The sequence below is a fragment of the Astatotilapia calliptera genome, chromosome 13 (genome assembly GCF_964374335.1).
Source record: "Astatotilapia calliptera chromosome 13, fAstCal68.1, whole genome shotgun sequence".
NCBI lineage: Eukaryota > Metazoa > Chordata > Actinopteri > Cichliformes > Cichlidae > Astatotilapia > Astatotilapia calliptera.
In genome coordinates, this window is record NC_137434.1 from 8,996,500 (window position 1) to 9,011,987 (window position 15,488).

At 40.7% G+C, this 15,488-nt stretch overlaps 2 protein-coding genes across 2 annotated transcripts in view; one reads left to right on the forward strand and one right to left on the reverse strand.

Moving 5' to 3' along the window:
- ablim1a (actin binding LIM protein 1a) overlaps window positions 1-1,337 on the reverse strand; it is a 41,288-nt gene extending 39,951 nt beyond the window's left edge. Inside the window, exon 1 of the mRNA XM_080288069.1 lies at window positions 1,157-1,337. Coding sequence (XP_080144195.1) covers window positions 1,157-1,169 — 13 coding nt within the window. The 5' untranslated portion in view covers window positions 1,170-1,337. The remainder of the gene's footprint in view (window positions 1-1,156) is intronic.
- A 604-nt stretch (window positions 1,338-1,941) lies between these two features.
- Window positions 1,942-11,970, forward strand: fhip2a (FHF complex subunit HOOK interacting protein 2). Its single transcript, XM_026190465.2, has 18 exons — window positions 1,942-2,062; window positions 2,185-2,339; window positions 3,327-3,405; window positions 3,932-4,101; window positions 5,122-5,226; window positions 5,330-5,452; window positions 5,578-5,799; window positions 5,909-6,105; window positions 6,280-6,394; window positions 6,554-6,630; window positions 6,731-6,923; window positions 7,301-7,464; window positions 8,046-8,192; window positions 8,273-8,363; window positions 8,524-8,667; window positions 9,945-10,085; window positions 11,162-11,265; window positions 11,352-11,970. Exons 2-18 carry the CDS (start codon window positions 2,295-2,297, stop codon window positions 11,461-11,463), a joined length of 2,229 nt encoding a protein of 742 aa, XP_026046250.1. The 5' UTR covers window positions 1,942-2,062; window positions 2,185-2,294; the 3' UTR covers window positions 11,464-11,970.
- Window positions 11,971-15,488: the final 3,518 nt, after the last annotated feature.

The window sequence follows — 15,488 nt, forward strand, 5'->3', positions numbered from 1 at the left end:
TGTCTAAACAGCACGGAGATGACTGGCATATACAACCATAGGATGTAGGATGCAATTAATTCCCAGGAATGGTGATTGGCTGTTTGCAGGAGCTTAAGTGTGCTAATCACATCTATGTACCACAGGGGCACTTTTTAAGCAGTGGGCTCTTAGCTTCATCGATCTCCACCAGCAGATACAGTAGTCCACATCGGTAATGGGAGGGAGTTCAAAGCCTTCTTGCTATACAAGGCTCTGTCATATAGAGTCTGGAGGGGAGATATCTGCTGAATAGTCAGCTTCTTTAGAAAAAAAAACAAAAAACGATGCTGTTTTACCCACTAAATGGATCAGACTGATCATAATGAACCAAACTACAGATTTAATATGATAACCCTGATGCCATGTTTAGCTTTTTATTCAGCTCTGGTCAGTCAGACCATCTGATCACAGCTATAGCAGGAACAGCTGGATGCTGTGCCTGAGCACAAGGTCACCTGACAGAAATCCAAGACAGCACAAAAGCCTGTGGAAACAAGCTCCTCTTATCCACCTGCCTGAACTGTTTGCTCATACTCAGCCAAAAAATGTCAATCTTGCAAAAACATCTGGACAACTCAGACTGCAAGGAATTATAGTTTGTATTTAGCATGCATTTTCTAAAATAATAATAATAAAATAAATAAAAGGTACTTTCTATCACCTGATCTCACCGGTTAATCCTTACCAAATGATGATTATCAAACGCCTGCTGTTGACTGACTATTCTCCACCAACAGCCAGCAGGTTTGAACTAATGACACGCACCTCCCTGATTAAAGGAGCAATCACAGAGCAATCACAGAGCTGCTTGTCATTTTTTAAGGCTTAGATCTATCTTTAGGTTTTATGGAGAGCAACGAAGTAAGTTGTAGGCTATTAAAAAAAAGAAAAAAGGGAGAAAGACTGCAGCGGTGGAAGCTGTAGTTTCAGCTATGCACCGGTGTAACCTACTTACAATATCAGTGTCATTACCGCAGCCCGATCCTCCGTAAGACGGTGCAGCGGGACTCCCTTCTCCATCTCACCCATCCTCGAACCGAGATCCCCTCCTCCTCCACCACCTCCTCCAACATCAAGAGACTTTCCCCCCTCTGTATGTACTGTTATGAAGGCTTCTGCGGCAAAAGATACTCACCTCTAGCAGACATGCCCGGTAGGTAGAGTCTCTTCTTTCTTTGCCGAAATGAACGGGAGAAGATGGCCCGGTGCAGCTGTGCAGAAGGTTGACAGTGTGATATTTCTGATGCTTTAAGTTTGAGCCTGTCATTTATTGGGATTGAGCGCAAGGACACACATACAGCCTGCGATTTGGTGGACTAGACTAGAACGAGCGGTGAAGAGGCACTTTCCAGCGACAGGGCGTGTCCTGGATCAGGCAGCATCCCTTTTCCCCCCCTCTCTTATTTTCCAACAAGTTTGTGCCCATATTTGAACCTAATATCACGGAATTATTAAGGAATAAATTAAATCATGCTTGAAATTCCTTGCCTGCAGCTGCTGTCGGCTCACCTAAACGTTAAACCGGGTATAGCCTACTTTCTGCCGGGGATGACTGTGCTGTTCTGGACGTGAGTTGGTCTAAATCATAAAGTTGACAGGCACTCAGGAGATGTGACTGTTGTTTCCCCCCCTGTTTTCCCATTAATATGACTACTTCTCTGGCAAACTCCTCCCTCACGTGACCTCCTAAACTTTACTCTTAAAGTGACACTTTAAGCAAGCATATAAACTCTGTCCTGCAGCGGAAAAAACGCCTAATTTCAGATGGGAAATCAGTGCATTATCAGGGAGAGTATTTATAGTTATTAATTAACACTTCACTTGAGCTTATCGGTGGCTAAACCTGTGCCACTGAATATATGAAGCGAACATGTTTAACTGAATGTTGATCTCGGTTTGTTATTGAATTTATTGGTTTATAACTCAATTAGTATGCCTTGATAGTTGTCAACCATCAGAAGGGCTTGTTTAGTGCTCTCACGCCCCCTGGTGGTTGTCTCCATAACAAGCGTTTGGCGAAGGAAGTGCCACCGTGTCCAAAGTGAGCCTACGTTAACTCTCTGTAGACGTCTTGTTTACAGTACCTGTGCCAGGCCTGTAAAGTCCTGTTGTCGACAACGTGCTACGTGTTTTATTGCTTACATTTTTTTCTTTCGTTACAAGGGTCATTGTATGAAACCTCCAATCTGGATCGAGGTAGTAGCAATAGGAAGAAGAAGATAGAGGAATTCTCTAGGTCTTCTCGAGAGAAACTAGTCCAGTCGAAGAACAAAATGTTCTCCAAATTTACGTCCATTCTCCAGCACGCTGTAGAAGCGGTAAGTTTTTAACCGATGTTGATTTTATTTGTTGCCTGGCTTTTGTGTTACGTCTTTCTTTTGTTTTCCAGACACCATATATCACTACGCCAAACAAGGCTATCGTAGCTAATTGTTAAGCTAACCAATTAGCTTCGGCTAACGTTAGCGCTTTGTGTTTTTGTTGTCAGTTTGCTCATTCTGGTTACCTATGAATGTGCCTGAGTATGTGCCATGACAAAGTACTAAGTAGCCTTTTTTGTAATTGCAGCATGTCATCTGTCTGCATATAGCTTGGTAAACTGAGCTTGATAGATGCCGAGTTAGCTTATAATACCACCGAGATGCTAAGCTAACATTGTAGCTAGCTATCCCGTTTCAAACAGAAGGCTCTCGTCTTCAGGAGTGGTGTCAGAATAATTGGGTAACCGTGTTTGATATTGCGCAAACGCCTTAACGTTAATACCAAAGGGAACATGTGTGAGTTGTCCTCCTCAGCAGTATTTAAGAACTCAGTATTAGCATGCTATCACGCCAGGCAGACAACTAGCTAGAAACCAGTAATAACGTGTCTCAGCTCTGTTTTCCAGCTGTTTGAAACCACGCACAATACAGGCAACTCAAAGTGAATAACTCTGACTTCAAATGCGGTCAGACTATCAATCCACTTCTAAATAGCACTTACTGAGTAAACGTCCAAAATCAACTTACAACTCTGGGACATACTGTTATATTTGTTTATGTATTTTAAGTAGATTTCAAATAGTAAAACTCTCATGTTACCTGACAACGAAATCGTTTACGCCATTATAAATGTTTTTGCAAACTGCTGGGCTTGAAATGCGATCACATCACAATCAAGGTGTCTTGTAGCTGCACATGAGAACCATTTAGCACGAGAATATATTAATGTCTCTGTTTGAAAGTGAGTGATATATGTAGAAATGTAATTATAATCATTAGTCTCTCGATTATCATAAGCTCATCTTTTCAAAATTTATTTTTCAGCTTGCCCCTTCGCTGCCATTACAGGAAGACTTTGTCTATCACTGGAAGGCCATTACACATTATTACATTGAGACTTCTGGTAAGGACTGTCTGAAACAATAAGTTAGAATCTATATCTTGACATCCACACAGATTCATGTAGTGATTTTTTTTTTTTTTTTGGGGGGGGGTAAATCTTGTCACAAGTAGCTTTGTTTGGTTTTGCCTGATGTTCTTATGTTTGATGCTGTCATTTACTGCACCAATCTAATATCGGTGCGCATGTTAGAAGCTCCCCACTCTGTGAAAAGAAGATTAAATGGAAAAACTTTACTGTGCAGTCAAATGTAATATTGGCTGCCATCAAAATGAACTAATACTGTCCACACCACTGTCCACAATTGATGATCAAACTTTCCTAATTATGCAGTGTGTCAGAAAGATGACTGACATATTTTATAAATGTAACTACAAATGTGTTATGTTGTTACTAGCTGTGCTTCTGTATGTGAACAAAAAATGTGAAAAACAAATGAAGCTGTTGCATGGACTGCTAAAGATTGGTAAGGCATTTTCCCCTCATGTTTTTAATATTTCTCATATCTTTCTATGAATTTGCTTGTTAGATGACAAAGCGCCAGTTACAGACACCAACATCCCATCCCACCTGGAACAGATGCTGGACATCCTGACCCAGGAGGAAGCCGAAAGGGAGTCTGGAGAGACAGGACCCTGCATGGAGTATCTCTTACACCATAAGATCCTGGAGACTCTCTACACCTTGGGCAAGGCAGATGTAAGGCACTCATGCTTTTGCTGACTACATGCAGGAAAGTAAACATAGAGTCCTAATATTGACACTATGACTATTTTTGTTATAATGAGTTGATGATTGTAATTCTCTCACTGATAAATTAAAAAACTTCAGCGAGAAAGTAGCAGGAAATGTACAGGTGGAGTTGAAAGTACAGGCCAGTTAAAATAGTTGATGGCTGCGTTAGCACAGCATTTGGCTACATTTCTAGTGAGGTGGAGGTCAGGTTATGTTGAAGGGTTTCAAAGGTGTTTGCTGTTACGAAATAGCTGTGGTAAAGATATGCTGCTAAACTATAAATATCCAGTTATTTTGGTTGTTCAATAGTCTGTTTGATTATTGTTCCTAAATATATGATAAGCAGTTTTTTTCTTTTCACTTAAAAAAAAAAATCTAAGCTTAAGGATTTTTTCACTTTCCAGCTCTAACGATTAGTCTATAAACATTGAAGAGTGCAAAGGACAATTTGCAAGGCTTTAGTTGCTGGAGGTGAACATAAAACTCCCGAAAATTGCAGAGCAAGTTTCATGTCCTTCATTCAGACTGACATGTTGTTGTTGTAAAATACAAATTTACAGTAAATCCTTACTGCCGTGAAGACAGTGTCAGTGACTGGTCAGATTAACAAGAAACAACTGTCACAATATAGACGCCCATTTAAGTAACCTGACTGTCAAAACTAGTGTGCAGCACATAAATAGGCCTGTTCTGTCAGTGTTGTGTCAACGTCTGAATGAAGCTGTGGGAAACAGTCAAGGTTAAAGCTTTCTGTGTCTGGATGTCATTATGCTGTCACTGTCACAGACTGATGGAGCCAGAATTGGTCTGTTTTCTATGTGTGTAAATAGCAGTATTGTTGAATAGCAAGGTTGTGATTTAAATTGTGAGTACTGGGTCTATGGAGGTTGGTGTAGGCTGACACTTTCTGTCACGAGTAGTAACAGTAAATACAAAAACTGTCACTGGCATCATGAAGTTCAATAAATGGTGTTTTCCCACCAGTGTCCTCCTGGAATGAAGCAGCAGGTGCTCACCTTCTACACAAAGCTGCTGGCACATATTCGACAGCCCCTCCTGCCACACATCAACGTCCACAGACCTGTACAGGTGAGAAGTGCTGCAGTCTGGATTTCCTAAAAATATTCTGCTAACTGACACATTATGTAACTTGCTTGGATCTTGTTTTGTGACTGTGACGTGACCCTGTCAGAAACTGATCCGTCTGTGCGGTGAGGTGCTTGCTGCTCCTACAGAAAATGAAGAGATCCAGTTCCTTTGTATAGTCTGTGCCAAACTGAAGCAGGACCCTTATCTCGTCAACTTCTTCTTAGAGGTAGGCTGCTAGGGCACCAGAGATCTGTACAATTGGGGAAATATTTCACAAGCAAATATTTCTTCTTTTTTTTTTTTAAGCACATCATTCAGAGAGTATGTCTTATCCTTGACGTTGTTTGTTAGAATAAGTCAAAGAGACCTGAGATAAAGAGCCCTGTGGCAACAGAAGGGGGGAAGGAAAACGCCTTGTCTCCAGACACTGGTCAGTCTCTGGCACAGGAACAAGCTGACCACCAAGATGAACCACAGGCTGCAGCTGCTGTCTCCACATCCAGTCCAACAAGTAACAATAACAGCAACAACTACAATCTGGTCACCTCCCTGCTCAACCTCACAAAGAGTCCTGTAAGTGTTCCCTGTATGAAGATGATTTATTTATGTATGTAAAGTCTTTCTCTTTTGAAGCTCTCAGTTTGAAATCATGAGCTGTGTCATATATTTTTCCTGTCCACAGGATGGCAGGATTGTGGTGAAGGCTTGTGAGGGCCTGATGCTGCTGGTCAGTTTACCAGAGCCTGCTGCTGCCAAGTGTTTGACTGAAAACACAGAGCTCTGTGAGCTTCTCACCGACAGGCTGGTCTCCTTTTATAAAGCCCTGCCACAGTCCATGGACCCCTTGGACATTGAGACTGTAGAGTCGGTCAACTGGGGGTAAATTTCTCAGTAAAACTTCATACTAAATAAAGTGACTCATAAATACTTATCTGCAGATCTGATTATTCCTGAAATAGTGTGCTCTGCTGAATACTATTTTTAGTGGTTTTATTATTTGATTTATTTGAATCCGTCCTTTAATACCTGTATTTTTTCTTCTCCCTCCTTTAGTCTAGATGTATATAACCTGAAGGAGGATGCTGCTGTCTTCACAGGGAAGAGGGCTCTCATCTCCTTCTTGTCCTGGCTTGATTACTGTGATCAGCTCATCAAGGAAGCACAGAAGGTTCTTACCCAGTGCTGACTCACTGTATTTTGATGACTCATATCATGAACAGACAGAATAAAAGAGTCTTTCCAAGGAAGTTTTTTTTTTTTTTTTAAATAAATTAAATACACAAAAGGCTGAACAACATTTTTTTGTCTTGTCTTCACTGTCTTGCAGTCAGCAGCTGCAGTGATGGCAAAAGCAGTGAGAGAAAGATTCTTTGTTTCTGTGATGGAACCACAGCTTATGCAGACGTGAGGCCCTCTTTGAAACATCAATCATCATGTTTGTGGTCCTGTCAGTGTGCTACAGGCGTTGTCATGACTGCTGCTGTGGGTTTGTGCATTCATGTAGGTCTGAGGTTGGCATCCTGACCTCGACAGCTCTGCTGAACAGAATCATAAGGCAGGTGACATCGGAGGCTCTGCTGCAGGAGATGGTTTACTTCCTGCTGGGAGAGGAGAGAGAACCCGAGACTTCAGCTACAATCGCTCAGAATCCACTTAGACACAGACTCATCGAGCACTGTGATCACCTGTCAGATGAGGTTATTATACTGCATGCATCTTTACCACTATTTATTTCTGCAAACCCAACTCATTCAGGCCTTAATATTACACTTTTTTTATACTGAATTGTAGCTAATATCTTTAAAAAGCATAAATGGCCATCTGCCTTTCAAGGACTCTGAGTTCCAACGAAACATATGATTAACCCAAAGCCCATGAATTTTAATTAGTATTTGTAAGAGCCATTGTAGTCTTTTTCATCAAACAAAAGGCAGCTGAATCATCTGTTTGATTCTTCAGCAGTCGCTGCCTACTTTTCTGTTAGTGAGAAAACACTTAACTAGCTTAACTGCTTTTGCACTCTTTGCACTTATTGAATGAGAAGAGCCTTACTCCTTTCTTTGTCCCACCTCAGATCAGCATCATGACCCTGCGGCTATTTGAGCAGTTAATCCAGAAGCCCAACCAGCACATCCTCCACAACTTGGTGCTGCGCAGCCTGGAGGAGAGGAATTACCTGGAGAATAAACCACAGGAAGAGCGGGAGCCGCTCGAAAATGGCCAGCCTCATGATGCTGTGTAAGGACCCCCTTATGACCTTTAACCTCCCCTGAGCTGCTGGAAGTTGAAGATCCTCTGCACAAATGCAACAATTTTGAAATAAAACCAATGCATGAAGTAGCTGTGTTTTCAAGATATCTTATTACTTCTCATGCATAATTAGTGTGTGTTTTAATTGGTCAAATTCCTCTGAGCCTTGATTATGTAGGCTCACAAAAATGCAACTCGGCTAATTATTTACATAAATCAAGGCTGTGTGAGACTGAAACATAATGAGAAATAATTTGCATGTTTCTTCTTGTGCACAGTAATGAAAATCTCAATTAAGACTAACTCTCATGAGAGCTTCTTTCACTTGGTAATTGATTGTTTTTCATTCAGTAGCATTCAGTTGCTTGATGCATTAGTGTTATAATATATTTTCTCAAATAATCAATTTGAAGCCTTGAAGGACTTCAGTCTCACTGACAAATTATACAAAGCTCCAAGCTGCCACAGACACACAAAGGGCCATAAAATACTGTGATGCAGATGTGGGTTTTCTCAAATGCGCAGGGATCTGAGGCAAATCACTTTATGAATAAATGTTTTCTCTACAGAGATCTTGAGGAGGATCCACTGTTTGGTGATGACCTTTCTCCAGAGAGGAAGCTGTCTGGGTCTGACTGGCTCAGCACTTCTCCACCACAAAGTCCTGACCATTCAAAGTCTGAGGGGAAAACAGAAGTCCACAAGATCGTGAACAGGTGCGCAGTTTGTTCATGGTGATGCACCGTGCATCACTCAGCTCAGCTCAGTTCTCACTGTTAAACTCTGTCACCTGCAGTTTCCTGTGTCTGGTCCCCGATGAGGCCAAGTCATCATATCACGTTGAAGGCACAGGATACGACACCTACCTCAGAGATGCACACAGACAGGTGAGAGTGCTGTAGGTTACTGTAAAGCTTGTGACACACTGGACAACAAATAGAGAAAAATCTGTCACAGTGCTCTCTGGGACTGTTTTGATCCCCTGACAGTGCTGCAGCAGCTCATTCTGTATTGCTGCTTATTATTTTTCTTCATTGTTATTCTCAGTTCAGGGACTATTGTGGCATCTGCCAGCGGTGGGATTGGAGGGGAAATCCAAAGCCTTTTGAGAAGTGTAACTTGGACATCCCGTTCTTTGAGGGCCACTTCCTTAAGGTTCTCTTCGACAGGATGGGTCGCATCCTAGATCAAGTGAGTGTAATCTGTACTGCAGTATTTTCATAATTCAGATCAAGTGCTTGCTGTAGTGTTGATATATGCATTAATTCCTTCTTACTCCTCCGTTCCAGTAAAGCAAGAGAAGGTTAAAAAAAAAAAAAGTTCAACTTTAGTTCTAATTAAATAAGTACCGGTAGTGTAAATACAGCTGTCGAGTGAGATCCACACAAATTAAAATGAAACTAGTTGATTATTCAAACTGATTTAATGTTCCCACACTTCCAACAGTTATTAGATTTGCTGCTGTCAGAAAAAAATGAAACACTGCTGCTTGCAGTTTACTGTGAGTGATGCCTCTCATGTTGGGCTTACAGAGATTACAGAGATTTTCTATTTTGTTTGCTTAATAATGACCACTGAAAGCCAGAACTTTACGGTCATTGTGAAGATGACTAATAAAGATTCAAAGGAAATATTCACTCTTTGGAACATGGGTTTGTTTCAAATCAACACGGCCCTTCTGCTCACCAGTGTCCAATTTACATTAAACTTTTAATAATATGAAATTGTAGCTTCACTTTAAATACTTTTCATGATATGTAATTTTGTTTATTTTCAAAAATGGTCTGTCGACCCACTTTGAGAAAAAATATTAAAGACAAAATCATGATAATTTCCTTGCCCTTTCTTACCATCAGAATTAATCAGAATCTGTAATCTGGCACAGATACATTAAAAAGATGTCAGATAATTGACTAGTAAAAATATGAAACAAAATCTTATATTTGAGTACACACCGATAAAAAACTTCACAGTGCAAAAGACAACTAGTGAAAAATTCTCTGTGATATATAGTTGAATTTCACACTGTAAAATAAAGCGTGCACTTGAGTTTCAACAGCAAATTCTGAGTTATAAAAATGAATAAAACGTGATTTTCATGCTGGGTTGAGCAAATATAACAAGCTGTACCACAGAAACAACAATAAAATAAATTAGCTTCACATATCAAATACTTTTGAAGATTTAAAAGTTTACAGCACGTCGTATATATGTTCGGACCTAAAACTGTGACATTGTTGTTGCGAATCGGAGATGCTCAAGCAGAACATGAATGAACAGAATGACTCAAGTAGAGTTTGGAGCGTATTTAGGAAATCAAAACTAAAAGCTGTCAGTCAGTCGGTTACGTAAATAAACTCTCACTTTGTGTTGTTTTCATGTTGTTACTTATTGTGAAGGAAAATTTTCAAAACTCTTGATCAGATCATTTTAATTTATTTAAATCTTCTTGCCTCTCTGTCCTCCAGCCCTATGATGTCAACCTGCAGGTGACTGCCGTGCTGTCCAAACTGTCTTTGTTGCCACACCCTCACTTGAATGAATACCTGCTGGACCCCTATATCAACCTGGCCCCTGGATGCAGGTCCCTGTTCTCTGTCATCGTCAGGGTAAGGTGCCCATCTTGATTGTGCTACAGCTGCAACTTGCAATCTTGTTTCCTTTTAAAGTAGTTGACCAGGATGTGACCGCTCGAGTCATTTGTTGTCTTCAAAGGAATTTTGATGCACAAGACGGCGATTAGATGGACTCTGTCTGCTGTCACTTTGGGAATTAATGGGATTGAGTCGGCAATTACATGCAATCTGTTTGTGAAAATACGATGATTAACTGCGATTAATCGGTGAAAATATTTCTCAAATATTGACATAGTTGCTGCAAAATCACAAAGATGTTTGGCAAAATTGCTTTTATAAACATAACCAGTTGGAAACCAGTTCAGTCGAGTCCCCTATTGCAAGGAGGCATGTCTCAGATGAGAGGATTGTTGGAAACATGTTGTCAGTCTGTCTGGGAGTGACTGGACTCAGCTCGAGTCAGATTGTTTGGAGACAGTTTGCCTCCCAGTAGTTGCCCTGTACAAAAAATAAAAAGTGGTCACTGCAGCTGCTTGGAGTTGGACCCCAAATGCAAAACGATTTCAGTGCAACCCCTGGGCAACTAGCAATGTTTCTGGTTTCAAGGAGGTAGCTGTCCTCTTTTCATTCTAGTGTGACTGATCCATTAGAGTGTAATTATCTTATCCATCATTGATAGGAGACACTTCGTTGCCCAGAGCTCAAAGCCCAACTTTAATTTGTGTGCTGGGAGATTTATTACTTTTCTTGATTGATTAGTGCTGCTGCGTGCCATTTTGAATCTGGCTTCATGGTAATCTTGCTCACCCTGCTTCTTACCGGCTACAACACCAACTCGTTTTATTGTGGGAGTCAGTTCAAATCCATGAAATCTGAAGTGGAACACAATGTAAAAGTAGTTTTAGATAGTAGTAGATGTGATTTATTGCTGTTGCTCAAATTAGCTGCTGTGCTTTTGTAATTGCTCTGCATTCGTGTGTGTGTGTGTGTGTGTGTGTGTGTGTGTGTGTGTGTGTGTGTGTGTGTGTGTGTGTGTGTGTGTGTGTGTGTGTGTGTGTGTGTGTGTGTGTGTGTGTGTGTGTGTGTGTGTGTGTGTGTGTGTGTGTTAGGTGGTTGGAGATCTCATGTTGAGGATTCACCGTATCCCAGACTTCACACCCAAACTCTTGCTTGTGAGGAAGAGATTATTAGGCATGGAGCCAGAGGGCATCACGTACGTACTTCCACATGATTCTGGGTCGTATGTTCTGAGGTGACTTTCAGGGGATATTCTCACCTTTCTGTTTGCCCTCCCTTTAGTATCGACCACATGACCTTGCTGGAGGGGGTGATTGTGCTGGAGGAGTTCTGCAAAGAGTTGGCAGCCATCGCCTTCGTCAAATACCACGCAGCTGCCTCGTCCTCGCCGTAATCGTCCTGCTGTTCGTCCATCTGCCTCGACCGGGCAGACAGGTCAGGATGGAACTGGGCTATTGGAGGTGCCGTAGTACCGGTGGCACAGGGTCGGCAAAATATTACCACTAACTGTTCATCTCTGTCAGACTGTTAAAGCCCACACCGACGGGTGTCATCACTCCCCTTCCTCTGACCTCTCGGGCTTCACTATAAAACTGTCTCAGTCTTGTTTTTGAGCACAGACAGACACTGTCCAGCCAGCAGAGGAATAAGAGGAGGAGAGAGGTTGGGGTGCAGAGAAATGTTCACTGGACTCTTTTGAGCCTCTGCAAATTTTCTCACAGCCCCATCCTTCCATCTTTGTTTTTCACCTGCCAAAAGATGACAGCCCTGTAATTTACTACATCAAGGACGAAAGATGTTTGTGTATTTATTTTCTGTTCCATTACCACCCATCTGTAAATGTCATTGCCTTAGTGTGGACTCACACCTTTCAGTTAAAGAAAACTGTTTCCTTTTGAAACATTTTTTTTAATCTTTACCCCTCACATCGTTGTCTGTTTGAAGACAAGCAGAATCATCATGTGCGTATATGTACCTGTAGTTACATCTAAAGAGCTGTAGTGTTTGAAGATGCTGCGCTCGTGTTTTAAATGCCAAGTCATCGTATTTATTTGTCTGCTTTCAGGTTGCCTTTTTTTTAACTAATGTAAACAGTCTGTGTAATGACTGACTGAGAGGATCCTCTTTAGTGTTCATTTTCTTTCCTCAGTTTGTAAGTGCTTCGCTCTGAAAGCTCATCTGTAATCACCGTCATCCAAAGATATCACCATCCGTCGCTTTTTGTTAAATGAAAATGGTGAATTTGCAAATTCTGCCAATTTGCACATGGACCTTCATTGCACTTGTTACATTATAAGTTCATTGGTTTGTCGAGACGTCTTTGTGCAGACTGCGTATCCAGTGTTGGAATTTTCATACACCAGTGTTTGATATATTTTAAGACATGCTTGTTTTATTTGTGTTTGCACGCTTTCTCTATAATTATCGATTAATTTATTTGATCCATTCAAGGGAAAACATGGCGAAACCAACCCTATTGATTTTATTTATCAGTCGTAAATAGGACTTGGGGCATGCAACACAATGTTTTTCTTCCTTTTGTTGGCTTATTACATTTAAAACTTTATTTTGGGTTGTTTGCATCTACAAGTTGTAAACAGTTGAACCACATTTGGATTTCAACTTTTCCTTTTTTTTTTTTGTCCAATGATTCCCAAGAACCACGGTAAATTAGATTGGAGGAAACCCTTTAAAAGGAGTCCTGTTTTCAGTTAGGAAATTGTTGGAGTAGTTGTAGGAGCTCTGAGCTCCTTCAAAGGTTATCATGACTTCCTACAATGTGTTGCGTTTACTTGCAGTGTTACTTTTATATCCAAATCTTGAATGGCAAGGAAATGTACTCGGTGCTGTGTATTGTTGGGGCGGATTATGTGCTCGTATGTTGTGCGGATCTCTCGGGACGTGAAATTAAGCGTCTCGGCTCACAGATCAATTATGAATTACAAAAAGGATTTGAATTAGTCTGTATCAATATGCTACTTAATGTAACTTTTGTTGCTTGTGTGTTCCCAGTGTGAATGTTTCCGTTCTATGGGATGGTCTTTGAGCACTGAGTTTGATTTAGTTGCGTAACTTTGCTGTGGAGAATCATTCATTGAAGCCATGACTCGCTGGTCTTGATCCTTTGTTTTTGCACCCATTTCCTCCTGGCCCCACCTCGAAACCATCACTTAAGCTACATTATGCAATTGCTTGCAATGAATCAAATTTGCACATCGTCTTCATCAATGTTTTTAATATATATTTACACATCAAAAAGCTTTTTTTTCTCTTTCTTTTAAATATTTTGTTGCGTGAACCAAAAAAAGAAAAGTCGAGGATGTCAGGAGAGTAACATTTCTACTTTAATTTTAAACCTTTGTTTTTGAACCTGTCAATTGTTCACACTTTTTTTAAATCAACCGTGTTTCCAACCTTTTCTGTATAGTTGTATATTGTAAGTGTACACTAGCAATAGATATACTAGCTGGTGTAAATGCATGCTTCTACATTATTTTTTAAAGGCAGTCCAGCCATCTGTGACGATTTCTCTGCTGTCAGCACTTTGGTCTTTGGAAATAAGACGCCTTACTTCACACTGTGGATTTCTGAGGGCTCCTGGAATCAGTGTGGAAGGGGGTTTCTGCTTCTTTGCAGTCTGTTGTAATCTTACTATGCTTCTCTTATGTTATGTGGGCTTGTTTTGGTTTGTGAAGATATACAGGACTCTGTGTAGTCAAAACTCTGATGCCAGTTAATTTCATGTCTTGTCATCTTAGACCAATCACTGTATCATGTTGATCACTGCTCATCTCTTAAATAGGAAGAGTGTTCTACTTCCATCTCATTGGGGTTTCATTCTGTGATTGTGCGATGGCTAATTTAAACAGGAAAAGGTGCACGCTCGCGCCTCCCAATGCTTCAGAATACCGAGAAGCAATCACTGCAGTATTGTGCGCACTCAGAGGCATCGGTTGATTTATTCCTCATCAGCTGTCTTCATCACTGCTCTTATACACACAAAAGGTTTCATTCAGGACAATATGGTTTTGACATTCTCCGTCCCAATTAAAAAAAAACAAAACAAAGTTCCTCAGCAGGAGATGTGGTCATTCTTTGAACAGTTCGTTGTGTTTCATCTTGTTTTATTACAAAAGTTCTGTACAGTGAAACAAAAACACACAAAATAACCATTTTCTTTCAAACCACAAATTCTATTCAGTAATCCCCTTTCAAAGTAAGATTTCCAATGTGAGAACTGAATGCCCGCAACATGTAATTTTCCTATGCAAACAGCCCTGTAGGACGACATGAATAGAGCAGAGAAACCATCGGGTGTGAAAATGACCGCGCTTGCCAGCGAATAGCTGAACAGAAGTGGGCATGGGAACTTTAGCCTCTGTCAAATTCTCTTTGGCTTCAAGCCTGCCATGCTCAGTCGTCCGACTAATTCTGCAGAAATGAGTGAATAATCTCACTCTCGGGGCACAGCAATGGATTGTATGACAGGTCCAAAGTCATGTGAGGTGGTTGGAAATAAGTAAAGCTCCCTTTTTGCTGTGCATTCACTTTGTTTTTTAAAATCAGCCATGGAAGAGGAGAGGCACTATGGTGCAGAAAGAAGGCTCTCAGTCTAATGACTCATTCTTAATGATTGTTGAGGTACATACTGAGATTGCAGTCAAACAGGGTCTTACACTTCTAGCTGAAGGGAGTATAACATAAAGCACCTGAAGTCACTTTGCCAAATTAAGAGATCCTCATTCTTAGAAAAATAATTCTAGTCATCACTTGAGCAACAGTGCTGTGATTGTGTGCTGAAGAGCAATGCAACGTCTGTACAGTGCGATTACCTGCTCTTGTTAAAACCAGACTTTGGTGCCCGGTGCCTTGATGCGGCTTTATTAGCATCATTACAGTTAACAGATGCTAATCGGCACTCTGCTTTAACGAGTCAGTCTTTCAAATATGGTGGCATTACAAAAATAAGTGAACAATCTCCATCTAATGTCACTTAAATATTCCTTTATGTCTCTAGGCGTGAACACAAAATGTAAAAATAATAAAAAAAATACAGATTTGTGACAAAGGAAACTTGTTTCCACTGGATTGTCATAGTTTAAATAACTTCTGCACTGGAAGTGCCAGGTTCGGCTTCATTTGGAAACCTCACATGTGAAACTGATGTAATACCAAATGGAAAATTTCCCAGCCCCACCCTCGCTCAAAAAAAGGATGTGGAGAGTAAATGAAAATGATGATGTACTTTGTGACCCAGCTACCCGGAGTCTGAAGGACAGTCCTGCAAATATCACAAAAGGAAAAAAAAAACGTCCAAAAAACATCCAGGTTTCTTTCTCCATCTTGTAGTGAAAACTCCCAACAGCGTGACAGTATATACCAGCAAATGATGGTACATTAAATTAATTTACACTGACA